The sequence below is a fragment of the Vipera berus genome (assembly GCF_964194415.1).
Source record: "Vipera berus genome assembly, chromosome: Z".
Lineage (NCBI taxonomy): Eukaryota > Metazoa > Chordata > Lepidosauria > Squamata > Viperidae > Vipera > Vipera berus.
In genome coordinates, this window is record NC_138205.1 from 26,640,515 (window position 1) to 26,665,186 (window position 24,672).

At 35.1% G+C, this 24,672-nt stretch overlaps 2 protein-coding genes and 2 pseudogenes across 4 annotated transcripts; all 4 read left to right on the plus strand.

The window, feature by feature from the left end:
- Nucleotides 1-1,027: 1,027 nt before the first annotated feature.
- LOC308678861 (olfactory receptor 12D3-like) lies at nt 1,028-1,864 on the plus strand (the record flags this gene model as incomplete). Its single annotated transcript, XM_081346096.1, has 1 exon — nt 1,028-1,864. The coding sequence occupies one exon, from the start codon at nt 1,028-1,030 to the stop codon at nt 1,862-1,864; it is 837 nt and encodes a 278-aa protein (XP_081202222.1).
- An 8,167-nt stretch (nt 1,865-10,031) lies between these two features.
- LOC308678862 (olfactory receptor 12D3-like) lies at nt 10,032-10,967 on the plus strand (annotated as a pseudogene). Its single transcript has one exon. The product of its transcript is annotated as an olfactory receptor 12D3-like (transcript).
- Nucleotides 10,968-17,844: 6,877 nt separating this feature from the next.
- LOC308678863 (olfactory receptor 12D1-like) lies at nt 17,845-18,782 on the plus strand (annotated as a pseudogene). Its single transcript has one exon. The product of its transcript is annotated as an olfactory receptor 12D1-like (transcript).
- Nucleotides 18,783-22,910: 4,128 nt separating this feature from the next.
- On the plus strand, nt 22,911-23,849 carry LOC308678864 (olfactory receptor 12D3-like; the record flags this gene model as incomplete). The annotated part of the gene is made up of 1 exon (XM_081346097.1): nt 22,911-23,849. One exon carries the CDS (start codon nt 22,911-22,913, stop codon nt 23,847-23,849), a length of 939 nt encoding a protein of 312 aa, XP_081202223.1.
- Between the last annotated feature and the right edge of the window lie 823 nt (nt 23,850-24,672).

Consider the following 24,672-nt stretch of genomic DNA (forward strand, 5'->3'; position numbering starts at 1 on the left):
ACAATAGTGACAAAACATTTTTTCTACTACAATGTTAAATGGTGTATTCAAAGCTCTCAGATGTTATTTACTCTTTATTTTTCCATGAACAGTATCCCAACCTCAGTTTATTTTGATTATAACAGTGTTATGATCTACTTTTTGCTGTTTCCATGTAAGAAAATCCATGTAAAAGTCTTCGACGTTACATAGCATATAAATCTGTATAACCGCACTCAGTTTTCAATTAGAAACCTTTTATACTCACCAACTCCTTGCTCAGACTTGTTTAGACAGTCCAATCTACAGCCTTTTCTTTGGCTCATTTCAATGCATACCCTCACCAGTAACAGATAAGATGTTCAGTAAGACTCTATTCATGGACACCTTCTGTCCTTGTGGTCAGAATGAACCACAGATGCTTTATCTAGCATATCCTCTACACCAATTTTGACACAGTTGTATCCTTACTATCCCCATATTAAACCTATGTTCTAATATGGGGGAGGCAGTATGTTTTATAACTGGAGATTGGCATCCTAATTACCCTTAATAAAATTGTTTCTATCTGTAGCAATTTTAATAAACAGGACTAAGATATCCAAATTTTGGAATGATGACATTTTGGCATGTTCTTCCTAATTTTTGAATACTGTACTTTTATTTTACCCTATTTCTATTTTATTTCATGTTTTATACTGTTATACTATATTTAATTGAAGTATCTTTTCTCCACTTTCTGACTCTTAATTTATAAACTGATATAACTATTATATTGTTCTTCTTGTACAGTATATGGCTATGGTTTCTTTAGTTGTTCTTTTTATTTATATTACTGGTCACTGACAGTAATTAAATAAATGATCTATTCTTCAACCAAGTACTACATATGTTACGATTTAAGGGTTATCTCTCTGCATATTTATGACTTTCAACTTCCTTTTTAGTGATGGAAAACCAAACCAAGCTTGGACAATTCATCTTGTTGGGTTTCAACAATGACTTGGAGTTTCAGTATATAGTCTTTGTAATTTTTCTTCTATTGTATATGGCGACATTAGTGGGGAATGGAGCTATTGTCATTGTGGTCTTAATAGAACCTCAGCTTCATGGCCCTATGTACTTTTTCCTTGGAAATCTTTCCTGTCTTGATATTATTCATTCCACAATAACAGTTCCAAAGATGCTACAAGGTTTTCTAACAGAGCTGCAAACCATTTCCTTCAATGGCTGTATAGTCCAACTCTTCTTCTTCTACTTCATGGGTGGTACTGAAGGCATACTTTTTGCAATCATGGCCTATGACCGCTATGTTGCAATATGCAACCCTTTGCGCTACTCTATCATCATGAGAAAAGAGATCTGTATTCTAATGGTAGCAATTGCTTGGACTTCCAGTTTTTCTCAAGCCTTGATGCATGCAGTGATGACTGCTCATCTACCCTTCTGTGGACCAAATCAAATTGAACACTTTGTTTGTGACATCAAGCCTTTGTTGAAATTGGCCTGTGATGACACACATCTCAATCTCGTGATGCTTACTATTGGGAGTACCTGTTATGTTATGGGCCCTTTTATCTTCATACTTCTTTCCTACATTTATATCATTACTTTTCTTCTTTTAAAAGTTAAGTCCACAAGTGGTTGGCAAAAGGCCTTCTCCACTTGTGGATCCCACATCACTGTGGTGGCTTTATTGTATGTTCCTGTGATATTTAATTCCATGCTTCCCACAATGGATATCCCGTTACAACGAGATATGATAATAACAGTCCTTTATAGTGCAGTTACTCCAGTTTTGAACCCACTTATCTACACATTGAGAAATCAGAAAGTTAAAATGGCAATGAAAAGATTTTTGGGAAATAAAACCAGAATTTGGTAAAAGAATATGCTGTAAAAAAGAACACCTAGTAATAGTTGTAGTAAATACGATAAGCTTCCCTGAATAAAGTTCACATTGGACTACATTTATTTATTTATCTATCTATTTCTTCTATTCATGTTTATAGAGCTAGTTTAATTTTATTTTATTTAAGGCATTAGGCTAGAAGCCAGTAGGCTATGTGTTATAGTCCTGTTTTAGACATGAAAGCCATCTAAGCGACATTGGGCCAGTCTGTCTCAGCCCAAGTCATCTCACAGGTTTATTGTGAGAAAAATAGGAGGAGGAAGGAGTACTGGGTTGCTGCCTTGAGCTATTTATAACATAATAAAGATGATGGATGGATGGTTGGATGAATGGATGGATAGATAGATAGATAGATAGATAGATAGATAGATAGATAGATAGATAGATAGATAGATAGATAGACAGACAGATAGACAGATAGACAGACGATCTCAAACCTACCTTTTCGAACAAGCTGGCCTGGCCTGATGGGATGGGGTTGGGTTTTACTAATCTGTTTTAACCTACTTTTTAATGTGTTTTAACTTATTCGTGGGCATTTTGTTTAATCATTTTTAATGTTTGTATCTTGTTTTTTTAATATGTATTGCCCCGTTCACCGCCCTGAGTCCTTCGGGAGAAGGGCGGTATACAAATAAAATTATTATTATTATTATTATTATTATTATTATTATTATTATTATTATTATTATTATTATTATTATTATTATTATTATTATTATTATTATTATTATTATTATTATTTTATTATCAATAATAACAATAATAATAACAATAACAATAACAATAATAACAATAACAATAACAATAACAATAACAATAATAATAATAATAATAATAATAATAATAATAATAATAATAATAATAATAATAATAATAATAATAATAATAATAATAATAATAAAATATTAATATAGTCATGTACACTTTTAAGTGACTAGGAAGTTTACAATGCAATCAATATATATATACAATATATATTATATATAATAAAAGACATTGTAATGGTCTTCTTGTTCACCATATTAAATAAAAGAATTGAGATATTTCATTCAATCTTCCCTTTTGCTTTACAAATACTGGGTAATTCCACTTTAGAAGTTGTAAACTGTGTCAGCAGTATAATCAAAGTAGAAACAATTAAGTATATATAATATGCCAAGACCTACATACATATACCCGTGAAAATCTACGAAAACATATATATATATATATATATATATATATATATATATATATATATATATATATATATATATATATATATATATATATATATATATATATATATATATATATGTTAAATTCTAACCGAAGGCCATCCACAGGCAGTAGTCACAACAGTGACAGCTCATATTTGTGTAATTTTTTTAGATTGCTAACAAAGAATTAAAGGGAGACTGATATGCATATATATAAACTATTTAAAGTAGCCTTTTTTAAAATATTATTTTAGCTCTTTTCAGCTAAATTAACTATTTAGATGAAACTAGTTTTCAGTGAAATTTATAAAGCTGATTAATAAAATGTTGCCTTTCCTCTTCCCCCAAATTACTCCTGTTAAGAAACATTGCATTACTCTGGTGATCATTTGGACTGCAGGACATGAATATTTAATTAATGGGTTTGGGGACTGGTTTTGTTTCAGTGGACAAAAATAGTAATAAAACAAGAACAAATATTTGACAAGAAAAATATTTAAGATTTCCTCCTTCTTTTTCACTAGTTTATTGAAGTAAAATATTTCTTCATGGAACCTTACCAAATAAAAACCAAATATACCAATTTTAGATAAATCTGCAAAACTGCCTGTTATTCAGTGCAAAAAGTTTTATTATGCTGAATTTGAATGGATATTGCCAAGTTATCAAAACAGTTAAGATGTGTTAGAGGAAATAACAGAACTGTGTTTTCTATTAGTTTTAAATTATCAGCGTAGACTGTAATTTGTGTGGCTATTTTCCATCTAATTAGATTGAAAAAAGTGCATCTTCTCCTAAAACGATAAACTGGCTCAAAATTTGAGAGGCAATTAGCAGTAGTTGATGAAAGCAAAGGCTGGAAAGTGGAATATTCTAGATTTTCCTTAGGCATGAAATCATCTGTGTAGCTTTTGTCTGGTCACTGTCTCTCAACCCACTTGCATAATTAGCCAAGAAACTAGTTCAGCATTTGCCACATGTCAACTTGAAAACACAGAGATGTGCCTATATAGACAGTACTTTCAGGCTTTAGCAAATCACTATATATCATAAATAATCTAAAATGCAATAGAAAGAAAGAAAGAAAGAAAGAAAGAAAGAAAGAAAGAAAGAAAGAAAGAAAGAAAGAAAGAAAGAAAGAAAGAGAGAGAGAGAGAGAGAGAGAGAGAGTGAGAGAGAGAGAGAGAGAGAGAGAGAGAGAGGAAAGAAAGAAAGAAAGAAAGAAAGAAAGAAAGAAAGAAAGAAAGAAAGAAAGAAAGAAAGAAAGAAGAAATAAAATAAAATAAAATAAAATAATTATCATTTTGTGCTTCTTCTTCTTCTTTTCTTTTTTTAACTCCTAGGTTAATTGTCTCTAGAAAGCAGTGCTTTTTTTGTAAAAGAAAAAGGTGCCGGAACTCACACATGTCATACAACCTGACTTGCCTAACCTACAAGGTTCCATCCAAAAAAGGTGCCAGAACTCCGTTCTGAGCGTTCTATGAGAAAAAAAGCCCTGCTAGAAAGTTTTATGTAACATCCCTGCCTGTGCTCCTGAATGCTGGAACATGTCTTCCCTAAGCTTGGACTTTTAGTTAACAGAGGCGTTCATGGCCACATGGTAGTTTGCCCAATTTATTCCTAGTCCTATTCACAAAAGAAGGTACCCTCTCAATCTGGTATTTGCCTTGGTTCATAATCTGGATTTGGAGGATATCAACATCAATCTCTTACCATGAATGGAACACCCTTTCTTAGTCCTACAGTTCTTCACAACTGTCCTCCCACTTTGGACCCCATTTGATAAGCCCACACCACTTATCTGATAGACATAATTCATTTGCAGAGGGAGCTTGGGATTTTCCCAAAATTATGGCAACTGGTTCAGCAGAGGCCTTAATCAGAATTTGGAATGAGCATACGATAGAAGCCATGGCCTGAACTGGATTTATGCAAACTCTCTATGTGCATGGATCTTAAATAGTATTGTGGTTTACTGAGCAGCTCCAACAAATGAATCAATACAAGAGAATGCCTAGTTCACCACTGGAGGAATATAAGAAGCAATCCCAGTCTATATTAGGGATTACCTTTTGAAGACAAGACTGATAAAGTTATTTACTTCTTTGCCCTTATTGCACTAATCCTGTTGTTAGAAGACCAGATTCTTTCTGGATAAGGAAGAGTGGGATAAGCTCTTGCAGGGCTGTTTTAAATAGTATAGCTGTAAATAGTATAGCTGTAAATAGATAAAGCTGCTCTGAGTTGAGCTTTGAGTGGGCATATACTTTGGAAATAAATAAGACATTTCTGAGGCCTGTTATTTGAGAGAAGTTTAAGCTGGTTGATCCTGATCAAATAGATAGGGTTCTTGGGGGCTAAAGCTTGGTCACATGTTCACAAGTGATTGGATTTGAATTATGTATAAAAAGGAATACAGTTTTAAACTGCATTTGGTTAATAAAATCTGTTTGATCTGATTGATCTGGTTGTTTTCATATATACGACATATATTGTATACACAATATATATGTTCTGTGTGTGCATGTGTGTGTGTTTGCATAAAATTGGATCTTTTTCTTTGTAGCAAATAAATAACAATTTGTAACGGAATGCCTGTTTACTGTCAGTAATCAAAACATTGTGGTAATATTGCCGTGCCTTAGGAAAAACAAGCTTGTCCATTAAAATATGCTATAATAATATTTGTTGGTGGAAGTGTTTACATTCTCAAATTCAGTAGATGTATCCCCAAAGGAGCACATACTTCATTAATTGTTCCTTTTTTTCCCTAGTGGCAACCAAGAATATTTTATAGATCTGCTGTAAAGAAACAAATCACTGGCAATGTATTATACTATGATGGTTTGTTTCTTGTAAACCATCTAAATGCACAACATTGATATTCTGTTTTTCAGTGTTTATTTATCTTCAAATTTTGGTCTTGACTAGAGAAGAGATATTTATAAGGTATGACCTGTCGAAATATTTAACAAAAATAGATATTCTAGATCAGAGTTCCCCAATGTTTTCGGCTTTGCAGACTGGCAGGGTGGGGGGAGAAGGGATGGCATGCACACCTATCACACATGCACATGGAGCATGTGTGCACGTGCTCGCCTGCTGTTCATATGAGTGAGGATGCATGTTCACTCACCTGCCACTTCTGCAGCCCAGTTCCAAAAGGCTCAAGATCCAGTAGTGGGCCATTGCTTGGTGGTTGGGGACTCCTGTTATAGATACTTTGGGCATTTTATTTGAGAATGTCTTATTTGATACATTATTTCTTTTTACCATGGAAATGTGCAGGTATCCCTTTATGAGATATCTCAACAACTGATAAATCCACTGAAGTACATTATAAGAAAAAAATAGAATGTTTATTATGTTAACATGCCTACAAATTGACACATATTAATCTATACAATATACGTCTATGGTTTATTTGTTGACTGACCCAAATTAGATTTTTTTTAAAAAATGTGGAAGCAAAAATATTATGGAGACTTTATAACTGAACAGAGCCCCATTAAAAGGGACAATTTTGACTAGTAAGCATTTTGCTTTAGAAAGAAAAATGGTTAATATTGTCCAGATTATCTCTTCATTTTAGAATAGAAATATTACTAGCTGTTTCTATAGTTAACAGATGACAGCATTTTTATTTGGAAATCTGGGATGTTTTCTAAAAGAAATTCAATTACAATTTATTTTTGGAAGTACAGTATTTTCCAACCTTACCCTAAGTTAAATGTAGTAGATGTATTTATACATTTTTTATTATTGAACAAAGAATACAGCTGGAAATATCCTAATTAATTCCCTCTCAGGTAAAACACATTCTAATATTTTATTTGCTCTGAAGGATACCCTCCATTCTAAAGTGCCTATAGAAGTCTTGGCATTTTGAACTTTAAATGAATTCAGTTGTTCTTCATTTGCTATTTTGAGCTCATGGAATTGTTATGGGGCGAAAAAGGGGATTTTGTTGCATATGATCAGCTATAATTATATAGCTGATATATAATATATATAATATATATATAATATATATAATATAACAGCCTTGGTCATGGATGGGACCACAACCAGCTGCCTGCAATTAGTGCAGGTTCGCATCCCACCAGGCTCAAGGTTGACTCAGCCTTCCATCCTTCTGAGGTAGGTAAAATGAGGACCCAGATTGTTGGGGGCAATAAGCTGACTTTGTAATAATGCCGCGGGGGGGGGGGGGCGAAAGCCCTAAATAAGCAGGCATATACATAGAATGAAGGCTATTGCTAAGCACATTGGTTTGTGCTTAAAATTGTAAGCCGCCCTGAGTCTTCGGAGAAGGGCGGGATATAAATGGGATTAAAATAAAATAAAATAAAATAAATAAAATAATTACCCTATTGTTCTATGCAAACCCCACAATTACCTATCTCATCATCTGTTTTTAGTTTCTTACTTAGTTCCTTTTCTCAGAATGATATGGTCAAACCATATCATTAAGCCTTAAAAATTTATGGATGCTTTTGACACGTTGAATCAAATTCTTTAACTTATCTGAGATTGCAAATCATGTGAACTTTAACCCAAAAAAGACTACATTACGGATGCAGCTTACCCTCATCCATACAAGATGAATGGGAGAGAATATTATATGTCATATGTTAATGAATCTCATTTTCCCATTGTATTTGTTGAGTAGTTGAATCTTCTATTATAGTATTTGATTGTTCCACTTTTTCTGTAGTACTCTGTATGATTCTTTAGTTATAGTCATAGTTTGAGTTTGCATATCCGGGCTGCCTTCTTGTTTTTTTCTTTAGCTTATTTCATCACCAGCTATAAGGAGGGTTTGAACAATCGCTTGTTCAACTTACAAAGGGTTTGTTCCTGCTCTTCTTCCATAGGGAAAATCCATTCCTGATCTTCTTCCATAGTAGTATATTAAACTAAAAGGTTTACAATCAGGAAATCCACTAAGTAAGGAGCACAGCTGATGTTTCAAGGTTGTATGTATCTTATCTATTTTCTAGGCTGTAAACCAAGTCTCTTTTAAACAATAACAGGTTGCAACCTCAAGTTTAGCCACAAGCACAAGAGTTATTTTAATCTTTTCAGTTTTTTCTTCTATTTTAAAAGGGGGGGGAAACAGATCTTCAGTTAAAAAAATAGAGAGTAAAAATTAGAGAAAAATAGAGAATAGAAAGTTAAAAAAAATCTTTTAATCCACCAATTTTAGGAGATAGAGTTCCGATTAAGATCCCATTATTTTTTCAACATTTTAAACTCCCCTGGGTAGTCGGTCACTGCCGTTTCTGGAGGGAGGCCTAAAATCCCCCTTCCCTCTCAATGGGGGGGGGGATACTTAGCAGCTTATGCAGGTACAGAAAGTAATTAGGCTTTAAGAGAGGTAGATCTCACCCAGTCTCTTCCATGCTGCTTTGAAGTTGCCAGAGAGTGAGTGTGACTTTGGTTGTCTGCAGCCTAGTGATGGGCCATATCTCTATGGCTGGGCTTTCATCCACCAGTTTGGAGGGATTCACCAGCTCTAGCAGGAGAGCTACTGCTCTCCCATGATCCAGAGAGGGCCCCTCCTTGCTGGTTGCCTCTACGGGGTGACTTTCAACCCTTTTCAGGGTTGAATCCAAAACTGTAAGAGGGAGATGGAGCTCATCCCCCAGGCTTTCATGGTGGCCACACAACAAATTGGAAGCCGGCAGTACTGCATTCTATCCACTGCACTTCCATGACTCTTAATAAAGCAAGGTTAGGATAAGCAACATTAATTCAATGTCAACTTCGTATTGTTTCTCCTTGCACTTTCTTTACTAATATGATAAGAAAGTTGTTTGAATGCAACAATAGTAGTTTCCAAGAATGTTACATAATTTCTAGGAACTATAAACAAGAAAAATTAGCCCGCCTTTTTGTGCAAAATATTTAAGAGACACTTAGTGATTCCATCCTGAGTACTTTGAGGCATATTTCAAATGAGAAGGAAAATCCAAGGATTGTGCAATTGATGAAAGATAATAAAATATATTGGAGTTACTTTAGTTGCGCAGGTAGGTGTTTTAAATTCATGGCAGTAAATTCAGGAAACCTTCCTTTTCTATCAGAGATGACAAACCTCTTTATATGCATAAATTAAATGAAGTACTGGAACAGTTCATATAATTATTAAAAATGCCTTTAATAAAAGAGAATATTTGTAGCACAGGGTTGAAATGAGAGGGCCTTGGTGCTCTCTGAGCTTGGTAGTTGTTGCTTTGCAGACATTTAATTGCTCAGACTAGGTAATATCATCAGTTTTACTAAAAAAGTGAGGTTTAATCTAAGTTTATATTCATATGTTTTGCTCTCTCAGTGTTGGTAAGGATGGACAGTTTACTGTTGGTTTATTTGGTGGTTCCTTGATTGGAGTATTTTTATTTGATTTTTGGTATGATGCTAATCTTAGAATTAATCTATGCTCATTGGGGTGTTGATTGTTGGTGGGAGGGTGCTTGAGCCTTTCTGTTCCTTTTCTGGTTTGTTGATTGTCTCTTGTAAAATATATAGATATTGTTTGTGTTTATGTATCTATTGATGTCTAATTTGTCAGAGCCAGGCTTCCAGAAATTCCCTAAGTTTTTTTGGACTTGGCATGGTCACAGTTACCCAATTGAAACTATGGTCAAATCTGTCCATATGTTTTGATATCAACATATATTTTCATAAAAAACATTTTGCCTCTTTTATCCAAATACCAATGTCTCATTCCTTAATTTCTACCATAGCGGGAAATATGTCTCAGATAAATAGCTATTTACCCTATCCTTTATTTCTATATCTATCTTAGTAGACATTTTTATGATTGTTTTCTTCTCACCTTTAGCCCCCTCTGCCTTTTCTGCCTGCAAAATCATTTTCAAATCCTGAACATTAATTTCTTTCCTGATTTGTATCTTTCTACTTTCTTTTTAGTGATGAAGAACCAAACAGAAGTGGAAGAATTCATCTTACTGGGCCTGAACAAGGATTTGGAGCTTCGGTATATATTCTTTGGAATTTTTCTTCTACTCTATATGGCCACATTAGTGGGGAATGGAGCTATTGTGATTGTAGTTTTAGCTGAACCTTGCCTTCATAGCCCCATGTATTTTTTTCTTGGAAATCTTTCCTGTCTTGATATATTTCACTCCACAATAACTATTCCAAAGATGTTGTCTGAGTTTTTAACAGAGCTACAGACCATCTCCTTCAATGGCTGCATGATCCAGTTATTTTTCTTCTATTTTTTGGGTAGCAGTGAAGGCATTCTCCTTGGAATCATGGCCTATGACCGCTATGTAGCAATATGCAACCCGTTGCACTATATTGTTACCATGAAAAAAGAATTTTGTGTTTTAATGGCAGCTGCTGCCTTATCAACTGGTTTTTTCCATGCCTTGATGCATACAATAATGACTGCTCATCTTCCCTTCTGTTCAAATGTAATTGAACACTTTATCTGTGATATCAAGCCATTGTTGAAACTCGCCTGTGGTAGCATAGATTTGAATCTCATGCTTCTCAGTATTGTAACTAGCTCTGTTGTTATGGGTCCTTTCATCTTCATACTCCTCTCCTATCTCTACATTATCACTTTCCTTCTCTGTAAAGTGCAGTCCCAAAATGGTTGGCAAAAAGCCTTTTCCACCTGTGGATCCCACCTAACTGTAGTGGCTTTACTCTACATTCCTGTGTTGTCTAACTACATGCTTCCCACTGTGGGTAACTCCTCTCAATGAGATATGATAATAACCCTCCTTTATAGCACAATTACTCCAGTTTTGAACCCACTAATATATACCTTGAGAAATTGGAAGGTTAAAATGGTGATCAGAAAGATTTTTGGGAAAAAATCTTGCACTTTGCAGTGAAAATAAATTCTGGGACTATATTTATGTCTAAAAAGTTTATTGTTATAAGTGTACCATATATTTTCCACAATTGTTGGCACTGTCCAATCAAACCATGTGCAGTTTCACTTAATTCCATTCAATACGTACATCAATATTTTGCATTATTTTTTTATGTGAGAATCTACTATCATGCTATAACCAGAAAATTTATTTTGAAATAACCTGAGAGGAAAAAGCAAGAGAATGAGTCACTCAAGGCCCTTCATTGAAATTTCCCAGATGAAGGTGAATTTCATTCTGATTTCTCAGATCAGTTCAAGGACAACAATAATTAACATCTTCCCTTCAGAAATACTCTATTATTTAGGTGTTTCCTATCACGACTCATTCATATTTACGATGGTTGCAGTGTCCCAGGGTCAAGTAATTCCCTTTTGTGACTTTCTGACAAGCAGTCAATGGGAAATTTAGATTCACTTAATAACCATGTTACTAACTTAACAACAGCAGTGATTCACAAAAAATGTGGGAAGAAAAGTCATAAAATGATGCAAAACTCACTTAACAAGTTTCTTACTTTAAAACATTAATTTGAGGCTCAATTTTGGTCATAGTCGAAGACTACCTATACTTGCTGTTTCATATTCTCCCATTTCAAAGCAGGATGTTTTGCATTTTATGAACTCCAAATACTTTTTATTATATAGGAGTATTTTACCAAAATTCTTTCATATACCTGTCTCCCCCACAGTTCTTATGTATATTGATTTAGTCCACCATTAAATAAACTGTAGCAGACTTACTTTGGTTTGATCATTAGTCAGGAAGAGTTTTGTGGTATTCTTCCAGTGTCTTGGGAAATGAACCTTGGCCATTAAAAATATTTATAAATGGTATCATTTAATAGAACAAACAATTTACATTCTCAAATTCAGTAGATTTATTCACAGAGGAGCACACTACTCTGTGGATTGCACCTGCTTCTCTCCAGTGGCAGCCAAGAATATTTTATAAACATGATGAAATCTAGAAAATCACTGAAATATATTCTAGGATAAAAGAAATATTTCTTGCAACCCATCTAAATAAATGCAATTGATATCTTCTGCTTCTGCTTCTCATAATTCCAATTTCTATCTTCAGATTTCATTCTTGATTGGGCAAGAGATTTTCTAAAGGTATGAACTATCACAATATCTAAGAGAAATAATAGAAATTTGATCTGGGCATGTTATCCTCAGGATTTATTTGATGTAGTATCTTTCTGAACTATCTTAACAATGGCTAAATCCAGATGAAGAGCACAATAAAAAACAGAATGCTCAACATGGTAACATACATGCATACTCACATGCACACAGGTGCACACATACAGACACACAAACACAAACTGGGGTCACTTGTAAAGATGATCCCATTTAAACATATTCTGCTTTATTATTATTATTATTTGGAGTAACAAAAACTACTATTACTATTAAGAAAGTAAAGAGAAAGTAAAACAGACCAAAACAAAACCAGAACCGCATACCCATCCTTGAATATATGCATATGTACAGCATATATTTTATATTATTGATTCAGAGTAGAATTTCAAAAGCATCTAATCCTTCTCAGCCTTTTTGAAAGGCAATCAAACTAGAGGTTTTCCTTCTGGATGTAAAGATAATCTACTTACAGTATATTGTATACTTTTTAAAATGAAAAGTTAAATATTGCCTAGATTATCTTGTCATTCTAAACAATATATATTACATGTGCTAAACTATATATATATAGTGATAGCACTTTATTTAAAATCTGCAACGGTTTCAGAAAGAGATCTATTTTTGGATGCAGTTTATACTTTTAACCTAGATTAAATAAAGTATTCCTTCTTTATATTTCTTATTAATAAGCCAAAAATTAAAACTGGAAATTACTTAATATGATTATCCTCTACAATATAAATGGCAATATTTGAACTGAGTGTTTGTGTAATAAATGTGCAAAAATCAGCTCTACAGGTTCCATTCTCCCACCACAGTGCAAATCAAGTCTCCCAACAACTGATTAGCACATTAGGTATCATAGCTTAGCTATGACTTAGAAGTCATCAGGACTGGAACTCCCAGTCTTCCAGTTTCTATCCTGGTGCTTTAACTACTATACCAAACTGGCTCTTTGTTGTTGTTACTATGTTTAAATTGTGCCAGTTGAGTGGATTGATATTTTTGTAAAATTGTGTGGCTATTCCCTACATTAGAAAATGCTAATGAGGTAAGCATCAGGTAATAGTATATCCAGTCAAAGAAATAGGCCAAGCAATACATCCTGCTCATATCCATGAAGGGTTATTTGGAGAAGCAGCTACGTACATATATACCAACCAACAAACCTTGCTATCCAAATCAGAGCATTGATGATAGTATCTAGTCTGCTAATGAAATGTCTGCAAGAAAAAGGAATATAGAAAATACCAAAACCCAACACACAGCTACATTTGTTCTAATCATTACTACTTGATTGTGTTGCATGAATTCAGTTTGTAAGAATGAAAGATGGCTTTCCTCAAACTGAAGCAGTTGTGTGTGAATGAGCCTTTTGAGAAGTGGCTTTCCTTGCTGGAAAATTTATGTTGGCTGAAGTATGTGAGAAACTTCCTGAAGCATTATGCAGAACTGGTTGGTCTATATGCTGGACAGCAAACATGTTTCAGTAATTTTACAAGAGGAAGAAACGTAAGACCTAAGCTGTGGTGTGGCATCTCTTATCCAGGTGATGTTGGTTCCCCATTTTTGGACCATTGCTGGATTTCAGAAGCTGATTCAGAAGGAGTGGCTCATGGCAGGACACCCATTTCTGAACAGGAACAATCACTTGAAGAAATCTGAAAAAGAGTCTCCTTTGTTCCTGATGTTCCTTGATTGTGTTCAACAACTGCTTGAGAAGTACCCATTGGCCCTTTTCTGAAGCTTACTTGACCATATTGCATGACAGCATACTTTCCTCTTCAATTCTGCACATTAAAGAGTAAAGCAAAGCCCAGAATTTGCCATTAGAAAAAAATATTCAGCTGGGTGATGAGAAAGGCCTGAAATTTCCTTCTGTTTAGGATTGCTCCCTTCAGCTCACAGTGCGGGATCACCAGCTCTTTCACAACCCCCTGAAAATTGGGAAGAACACACCCTGTGTGTGCAACCAGGCAAAGGTAAAGCATTACAACATTATATGATAGATAGATAGATAGATAGATAGATAGATAGATAGATAGATAGATAGATAGATAGATAGATAGATAGATGGATGGATAGAAAGATAGATAGATAGATAGATAGATAGATAGATAGATAGATAGATAGATAGATAGATGATAGATAGAGATAGAGATAGAGATAGAGATAGAGATAGAGATAGAGATAGAGATAGATAGATAGATAGATAGATAGATAGATAGATAGATAGATAGATAGATAGATAGATAGATAGATAGATAGATAGATTGGACTGAACAAGTTAATTCTTACTACTAACAACTAATAATGCCTGGATAAGTTTTGACCCCTTCATGGATTACTGCCTTGTCATGGCGAAGGGGCTTGCATAATTCAATGAAGCTATGAGATATGCTATGCAGGGCCACCCAAGATGGACAGGTCATAGCAGAGAGTTCTGACAAAACGTGATCCACTGGAGAAGGAAATGGCAACCCACTCCAGTATCTTTGCCATGAAAACCCTATGGACAGTACCAAAAGGCAAAATGATATGACGCTGGAAGATGAGCCCCTCAGGTCAGAAGGCATCCAATATGCTACTGGGGAAGAGCAGAGGGTTAGGACTAGTAGTGCCAGAAAGAATGAAGTGACTGAGCCAAAGCCGAAAGGATGCTCAGCTGCGGATGTATCTAGTGGTGAAAGGAAAGTCCGATGCTTAAAGATTTTTTCTCCATAGGAAACTGGAATGTAAGATCCATGAATCAAGGAAAGCTGGACGTGGTCAAACAAGAGATGACAAGACTGAACATCGACATCTTAGGAATCAGTGAACTAAAATGGACAAGAATGGGTGAATTGAATTCAGATAACCATCAGGTATCCTACTGTGGGCAAGAATCCCTCAGAAGAAATGGAGTAGCATTCATAGTCAATAAAAGAGTAGGCAAAGCAATACTGGGATACAATCCCCAAAATGACAGAATGATCTCAGTTTGAATCCAAGGCAAACCATTCAATATCACAGTAGTCCAAGTCTATGCCCCAACCACCAGTGCTGAAGAGGATAAAATTGACTGGTTCTATGAAGCCCTACAGCACCTTATAGAACTAACACCAAAACATGATGTCCTTATAATCATGGGGGATTGGAATGCGAAAGTAGGAAACCAAAAGATAACCAGAATAACAGGCAAGTTTCCCCTTGGAGTACAAAATTAAGCAGGTAGCAACTAAAATGAAGAGGTAGCAACTAAAACCATCCCAAAGAAAAAGAAATGCAAGAAAGCAAAATGGCTGTCTGAGGAAGCTTTGCAAATAGCTGAGGAAAGGAGGGAAGCGAAAGGCAAGAGAGAAAAAGAAAGATACGCCCAACTGAATGCAGAATTCCAGAGAATAGCTAGAAGAGATAAGAATGCCTTCTTAAATGAACAGTGCAAAGAAATAGAAGAAAACAATATAATAGGGAGGACGAGAGATCTTTTCAAGAAAATTGGAGAGATGAAGGGAATGTTTCATGCAAAAATGGGCATGATAAAGGACCAAAATGGCAGGGACCTAACAGAGGCAGAAGAGATTAAGAAGAGGTGGCAAAATTACACAGAAGAACTATACAAGAATGATAACCCTGATAACCATGATGAGGTGGTCACTGACCTCGAGCCAGACATCCTAGAATATGAAGTGAAGTGGGCCTTAGGAAAGCTGAGCAACAACAAAACTACTGGAGGCGACAGTATTCCAGCTGAGCTATTTGAAATCTTAAAAGACGATGCAGTAAAAGTGCTACACTCAATTTGCCAGCAAATTTGGAAAACTCGGCAGTGGCCACAGGATTGAAAAAGATCCGTTTACATTCCAATTCCAAAGAAAGGCAGTGCCAAAGAATGTTCAAAGTATCGCATTGCACTCATTTCATATGCTAGTAAAGTTATGCTTAAAATCCTACAAGCTAGACTCCAGCAGTATGTGGATCGAGAACTACCAGAAGTACAGGCAGGATTTTGAAGAGGCAGAGGAACTAGAGATCAAATTGCCAACATACGCTGGATCATGGAGAAAGCTAGGGAGTTCCAGAAAAACATCTACTTCTGCTTCATTGACTATGCTAAAGAATTTGATTGTGTGGATAACAACAAACTGTGGCAAGTTCTTAAAGAGATGAGAGTACCAGACCATCTTATTTGTCTCTTGAGAAACCTATGTGCGGGTCAAGAAGCAACAGTGAGAACTGGACACAGAACCACTGATTGGTTCAAAATTAGGAAATGAGTCCAGCAAGGCTGTATACTGTTGCCCTGCCTATTTAACCTGTATGCAGAGCACATCATGAGAAAGGCAGGGCGAGATGAATCAAAAGTTGAAATTAAGATTGCCGGGAGAAATATCAACAACCTAAGATATGCAGATGATACCACTCTAATGGCAGAAAGTGAAGAAGAACTAAAGAGCCTCTTGTTGCGGGTGAAGAAGGAGAGTGCAAAAGTTGGGTTGAAACTTAAGATTAAGAAAACCAAGATCATGGCATCCTGCCCTCTCAATTCCTGGCAAACAGATGGGGAAGAAATGGAGGTAGTGACAGATTTTATTTTCCTGGACTCCAAGATCACTGCAGATGGGAACTGTAACCAAGAAATTAAAAGACGCTTGCTCCTCGGGAGGAAAGCCATGGCAAATCTAGACAGCACCCTAAAAAACAGAGACATTACCCTGCCAACAAAAGTGCATAAAGTTAAGGCTATGGTCTTCCCAGTTGCAATGTATGGCTGTGAAATTTGGCGTATAAGAAACGCTGAGCACCAAAGAATTGAGGCCTTTGAACTATGGTGCTGGAAAAGACTCCTGCAAGTCCCTTGGACTGCAAGGCATTCAAACCAGTCAGTCCTAGAAGAAATCAACGGTGACTGCTCTTTAGAAGGCCAGATCCTGAAGTTGAAACTCAAATACTTTGGCCACCTAATGAGAAGGAAGGACTCACTGGAGAAGAGCCTAATGCTGGGAAAGATTGAGGGCAAGAGAAGAAGGGGACAACAGAGAATAATGTGGCTGGATGGAGTCACTGAAGCAGTAGGTGTGAGCTTAAATGGACTCCAGAAGATGATAGACGACAGGAAGGCCTGGAGGAATGTTGTCCATGGGGTCATGATGGGTTGGACAGGACTTCACAGCTAACAACAACAAAGTTTTGACATTGTAGAGATAGTACGTATATCTCTAAGTATTATTAGAGATATAAAGATATTACTTTAGGAGCACCCTTGCTGCTCTCTGAGCTTGGTTGTTTTCTTACAGACAATTCATTTCCCAAACTAACTAACATCATTATGCTAGACATCATCAGAATTAGCACTGATGATGTTACCTAGTTTGGGTAATGAAAATTCTACAAGAAAATAATCATGCTCAGAGAGTACCAAGTGCCCCACATTTCAAACCCGAGCTACAATCTCCTTTATTGCTATTACTAATGCTTATGCCTTAATTTCTACCATAGAGAAAAATGAGCCTTGCTTCAGATAAATAGCTTGGTTTCTGTTCTTTATTTCTCAGACATATCATATTGGTCACATTCCATTATTGCTATTCTCTTTCCATACTTTTATATACTTCTATCTTTCTGGTCATAAGAAACTGGCAAAACATTAATCAATAGGTATTTGTTGTTTCCATCCACATTCATAACTTTATGCTTCCTTTTTAGTTATGGAGAACCAAACCGAAGTGGAACAATTCATTTTGCTGGGACTAAAGAATGATTTGCAATTCCAGTATATAGCATTTGGAATTTTTTTTCTGCTGTACTTGGCCACATTAGTGGGGAATGGAACTATTGTGATGGTAGTTTTAGCTGAACCTCGCCTTCACAAACCCATGTATTTTTTCCTTGGAAATCTTTCCTGCCTTGACATCATTCACTCCACAGTAACTATTCCAAAGATGTTACAAGGATTTCTAGTAGAGTTACAAACCATCTCCTTCAATGGCTGTATGGTCCAGCTCTTCTTCTTCTACTTCATGGGTGGAACTGAAGGCATACTTCTTGGAATCATGGCCTACGACCGCTATGTTGCAATATGCAACCCTTTGCGCTATACTCTCATCATGAGAAAAGATGTCTGTATCTTAATGGCAATAGCTGCCTGTTCTATGGCCTTTTCCATGCCTTGATGCATGTAATCATGACTGCTCGCCTTCCTTTTTGTGGACCAAATATAATTGAGCACTTTATCTGTGACATCAAGCCTTTGTTAAAACTGGCCTGTGGAAGCATACACCTCAATCTCATGGTCCTCAGTATTGTAACCAGCTGTGTGGTTATGAGTCCTTTTATCTTTATACTCTTCTCCTACTTTTATATTATTACTTATCTTCTCTTTAAAGTGCAATCCCAAAGTGATTGGCAAAAAACCTTCTCCACCTGTGGATCCCATCTAACTGTAGTGGCTTTAGTCTATATTCCTGTGTTGTTCAATTACATGCTTCCCAGTGTGGGTAGCTCCTCCCAACAAGACATGACAATAACACTCATATATAGTACAGTTACTCCAGTACTGAACCCATTTATTTATACCCTAAGAAACAAGGAAGTTAAAACAACATTGAAAGTGATTTTTGGCAGAAAGATATTTACTTTTTGGTAAGGAGACAGAGATCTCTGTCTCTGTCTTTCTCTGTCTCTCTCTCTGTCTCTCTCTCTGTCTCTCTGTCTCTCTCTCTGTCTCTCTGTCTCTCTGTCTCTCTGTCTCTCTGTCTCTCTCTCTGTCTCTGTCTGTCTGTCTGTCTGTCTGTCTCTCTCTCTCTCTCTCTCTCTCTCTCTCTCTCTCTTTTCTTTTCTGGTGAACATCTAATTCCCACAATATTGTCTTAACTATAAGTATATTAAGTATGGCTGTATTACTATTATCTTTCTCATATGTTCCTCTACTTTCTCTTATTGGTATCATTATTATGATTATTATTACTTTGTTATTATGATTATTGTTACTTTGTTTTTTGTTTTTTGCATGTACATCAAGAGCTTATGTACCAGAAACAAATTCCTGGGAGTCTAATCACACTTGGCCAAATATAGTTTTGTATTCTAAATGAATAATGTACTTTTTAATTATAGGTGTGCTTTACCAAATTGCTTTCATGTACACCCCCTCCTCACAATTCTTATTTATATTGGATTGGCCTATTATCATAGCAGATTGTTTTGATTATCAGTCAGGAAGAACATTGTGGTACTATTACCTTGGGAAATTAACCTTAGTCTTTAAAAATATACTTATTGATGGGACGAATAGATTACATTTTCAAATTCAAAATATTTACTCACACAGCAGGATGCTACTCTGTGGACTGTACCTTCTTTTCTCCAGTGGCAGCTGAGAATATTTCATGATAAACTCAAAAAACATGATGAACTAGAAAAAAAATCACTGGAATACATTCTAGTAAGACAGTTTATTCTTACAATCCAACTACATACATTTAAGAAATAAACTGTTATAGTTTATCTCCTGCTTCTTAAAGTATACACAATTCAAATTTCTATCTTCAAATTTCATTCTTGATTGGGCAAGAAATTTTCTAAAGGTATGAACTAGCTGAATATTTAAAAGAAACAGATATTTGATTTTGTTGTGTTATCAGGATTTATTTGATGTACTTTTTCTTGCCATCATGGAGATGTGAAAGTATCCCTTTTTGAAGTATCTTAACAATGGATAAATCCAGCTGCGGTTACTTGTAAACATGATGAACTATTTTAAACATATTCTTAAGTAATGAAATGGTTGTACTTATTCTGTTTATTCAATTTAATATAACATGTTCCAGCTTTGCTTTTTTTGAGTAATCAAAGCTATTTCTAATATTACAAAAGAAAAACAAACCTAAAAAAACCACAACCCCCCCCCACACACACACACTTGTATGTATGTATGTAACTGTATGGTACATATTTTATATTATTGAGTCAGAGAAGAATTTCAGATGCATCTGATGGAAGAAAAATCCTTCTCAGCCTTTGTGCAAGACAACTGAGATAGAGGTTTCCCTTCAGGAGGAAATAATAAACTACTTTTATTATTGTCTTTTCAAATTAATCTCTCTCTCTCTCTTTGTGTGTGTATGTGTGTGTGTATGCATATAAAATACATATTTATCTAATTGGCAGCATTTTATTGAAAATCTGTAATCTAATTTTGAATGCAGTTTGCACCTTTAAACAAGATTAAATGAATTCTAAATGTATAGCAACCAGTCCTCTTATCATGCTGCACAGAAAGCATCCTAGCTGCTAGGATTACAATTTAGCAATATTCTCAACCTTGAAAAATTCCTAAAAAAATAACAATATTCTCTTGTGACCCATATAAGTCATTTCTAGGACATCATTGCTCAGTTCCAAAAAGACATTAATAACAGAATATCGAATTTTATGAATTCAGAATGAATTTTATGAATTTTATGAATGATTTTATGAATTCAGAATGATCTGTTTATGAGCTGTTGTGAAATAATTGAAGTTTAATGTATAAAAGAGACCACATATAATTGGATATTAGTTCTCTAACTTTGCTTGGAAAGCTAAAATAGTTTTTATCAAAGATTTTATTACTTCCCTAGCCTATTATTAAATATCACAATTTCTGCTACTGCTGAATTGTTTACAGTTTTAATTGTTGCTAGCACATCTTAGGGAGCACAAAGTGAGCAACGATAAGTTCTCAGTGTTAAAAGCAACCAAGTAAGTTGTACACTATCTATTATAAAGAGAGGAGTTTTTTGCTTTAATAAAATAAGATGGGGGTAAATTAATTTAATTTACTATCTTCCTCTGATCCACAGTTGTTTCTCTTTGTAAGTTTTTCCCCCCCTCTCTGATAAGGTCTATTTGTGTGACAGCAGGCAATAACATGCTAATCAAAGAAGAAGAAGAAAAACAGCCAACACATTCCAAAAAAGCCTAATAGAACGACTACTCTATATAAAAAACAAACACATTTCTCTATCTCAAAACACTGCTGAGGTTAGTATCCTATTGGTGGCTTCTGAAATGTGTTTAATGTAGGTTCTAATCAGTTTTTGATTTCTGGTGACTACCTGCACAAGCCCCTGCTGTTTTCTTGACATTTTTTTTTCAAAAGTGATTTGCCATTGCTTCCTTCCTAGGACTGAGAGAGAATCACTGACCCAAGACCACCCAACTGGTATCATGTTTAAAGTGGAGCTAAGAACCTTTGGTTTCCCAGTTTCTAGCCTGGTGTTTTAACCACCTCACCAAAGTGGCTCTCTGTTGCTGTTAATGTGTATGAACTGTATCAGTTGTGCTATAATTGGTTGAGTAGATAGATATCATTTTAAAAAATTATATGGTTATTCCCTGCATGAGATAAGCAGGAACTAGATTCTAATCACCATAATAAGCACCAGATAATAGCATGGCAATAAAAAAAGAAATAACTCAATCAACACATCCTGCCCAAATCCATAAAAGGATATTTGGAGAAGCAGCTTCATATAAATAGGCAACCACCCTCAGTACCCATGCCAAGGGACTGATAATAGTACCCAGACTGTTAATAAAATATCTGCAAGAAGAATGAGCTTAGAGAAAACTCAATCCAGAGCTATATTCATTCTACACTAATGCTACCTATGTTGCATAAACTCAATCTTTATAAATGAATATTATTTCACATTTGGTAAATAATGTCAGATTTGTGATAGATTACAACTGCATGGACTAGAATTGAAGAAATAGGGAGCACATAGATGCAATAATGATTTTCCTTTGAGCTACTGTTGAATGGTTAGGAAATTGTCTGCATATGTAATTGTTGGTAGTACAACCTAGGAATCAAGAAGTCATCAAGAATAAGCTCTAAGACAGATGAAATAAGCATAAGTTATCAATGATCACCTGTTGATTAATTTCTCTTACAATATGTATGCATGCATGTATGTATGTATCATGTTCGTATGGCTGGCCATATCACACAAATTGACTCTGGGCACTGTGCAATAAAAATATTAAAACACTACTTAAAAATTAATTAAACATGAGCAAAAGCAATATTGTGAAAGGGTCAAAATTATAATATTATATATGTGCAGGTTCCTTGCTGCTTTGGAATCCTCTGGTCTGATTTTTTTTTAATCTATGTACTAGCAAGTGTATTTCTTTGAAATTGACATTAGTGATTTCAAAGATCACTTGCATCCATATTTTCTAGAAAATGAAAATAATAAGAGTTATCTCATAGGCAATGTGCAAGCAGAAAGTATTTATGAAATGTTTATATGAAAGTTCTGTAATGGACAAATTGAAAAATGTTTCAGATTAAATAAAATTCCACTAACTTGATTAGATGAATTATGGGATTGGGTTTTCCATATGAACTACTGTAAAAGTTCATCTTTCAGACTCAAGGCACACAATTTAAAGTAGCATCCTTCTTTGTCAGATATGACAAAGAACATTATATGACCAATTTAATTCTTACTAATAAGGTTTGATAATGCATGCATGGGTTTTGCCACTGTAGAGCTTTAAGTATTTCTGTTACATAATTTATTTAAATACTTAATGCCTCATCTCAGTTTTTACCATAGAGAGAAGTGAGTTTTGCTTCAAATAAGTAGCTTGTTATATATTCATTATTTATGTTGCCAAGCTTTATATACTTCTTTGTGGTCATAAGAAACTGGAAAAACACTAATCAACATTTATTTATTATTTCTATCCACATTTACAAATGTCTGCTTCCTTTTTAGTTATGGAGAACCAAACTAAGGTGGAACAATTCATCTTGCTGGGACTAAAGAATGATTTGGAACTTCAGTATGGAATTTTTGGAATTTTTCTTCTGTTGTATGTGACCACATTAGTAGGCAATGGTACTATTGTGACTGTAGTTTTAGCTGAACCTCGCCTTCACAAACCCATGTATTTTTTCCTTGGAAATCTTTCCTGCCTTGACATCATTTATTCCACAGTAACTGTTCCAAAGATGCTACAAGGATTTCTAGTAGAACTACAAACCATCTCCTTCAATGGCTGCATGGTCCAGCTCTTCTTCTTCTACTTCATGGGTGGAACTGAAGGCATACTTCTTGGAATCATGGCCTATGATCGCTATGTCGCAATATGCAACCCTTTGCGCTATACTCTCATCATGAGAAAAGATGTCTGTATCTTAATGGCAACAGCTGCCTGGTTTATGGCCTTTTCCCATGCCTTGATTCATGCAATCATGACTGCTCGCCTTCTTTTCTGTGGACCAAATATAATTGAGCACTTTATCTGTGACATCAAGCCTTTGTTAAAACTGGCTTGTGGAAGCATACACCTCAATCTTATGCTCCTTAGTATCATTGCCAGCTGTATTGCCATATTACCTTTTATCTTCATAGTCTTTTCATATTTTTATATTATTACTTACCTTCTCTTTAAAATGACATCTCAGGTTGGTCGGCAAAAAGCCTTCTCTACTTGTGGATCCCACCTAATTGTAGTAATTTTAGTCTATATTCCTGTGTTATTTAATTATATGCTTCCCAGTGTGGGTACCTCCTCTCAACGAGACATGATAGTAACACTAATTTATAGTGCATTTACCCCAGTTTTGAACCCATTTATTTATACCCTGAGAAACCAGGAAGTTAAAATGGTGATGAAAGTGATTTTTGGCAGAAAAATATTCACCTTCTGGTAAAAGAATGATGATCTCTCTTTGTATATGTCTATGTATAATGTATCTCTGGAAAGGAATTTTTGAATTCTCCTGTTTCAGATATATGAACAAAATTGAAAGATTTAATACAAGATTATTATGTTTTGTGGTATGTTAGGGAGACACATTTAATGTTATAAATATTTTATTGGTCATTTAGGCAGATATTTAACTAGTTTTGTTGTGCATTGTGTTAGTTATTCTAGTTTATGTTGAAATTTATAAGAATCACACAGGCATGACTTTTGTGATAATGTTACTTAATATATAACAGAGAAATATCTTCTGTTTACTCTCATTTCAAAATGGGATGTTTAATTCTTACATCAAAGTAAAATATTTCCTACTTCAGCCATGCTAAATCTAAATTCAGGAACACTATCATTCTTCCCTTTCATTAAATTTGAAGTACGCAAATATGCTTTTCTACATGTAATAAAATATATTGTTTATAGTGAAGTTTTGTGGATATCCTCAGGTTACTTTGAAAAAAAAATCAGACACTTCTAAAGACAACTGATCCCCATTTGCCAATGGCTGTCTTTAATGGTTTCTGGATATTTTTGATCTAATCAGAACATAGCTGCAAGGGATCTTGGAGGTCTTCTAGTCCAGTGCCCTGCTCAAGCAGGAGATCCTATACCATTTTAGACAAATGACTGTCTGGTGTCTTCTTAAAAACCTCCAGTGATGAAGCACCTACAACAGACATGTCAAACTCATGACATCACGTGATGTTGTGCAACGTATTGGGCAGGTTTTGCCATTGCCGGAAATGGGGTGGGCACAGCTTCTGGATAATGCA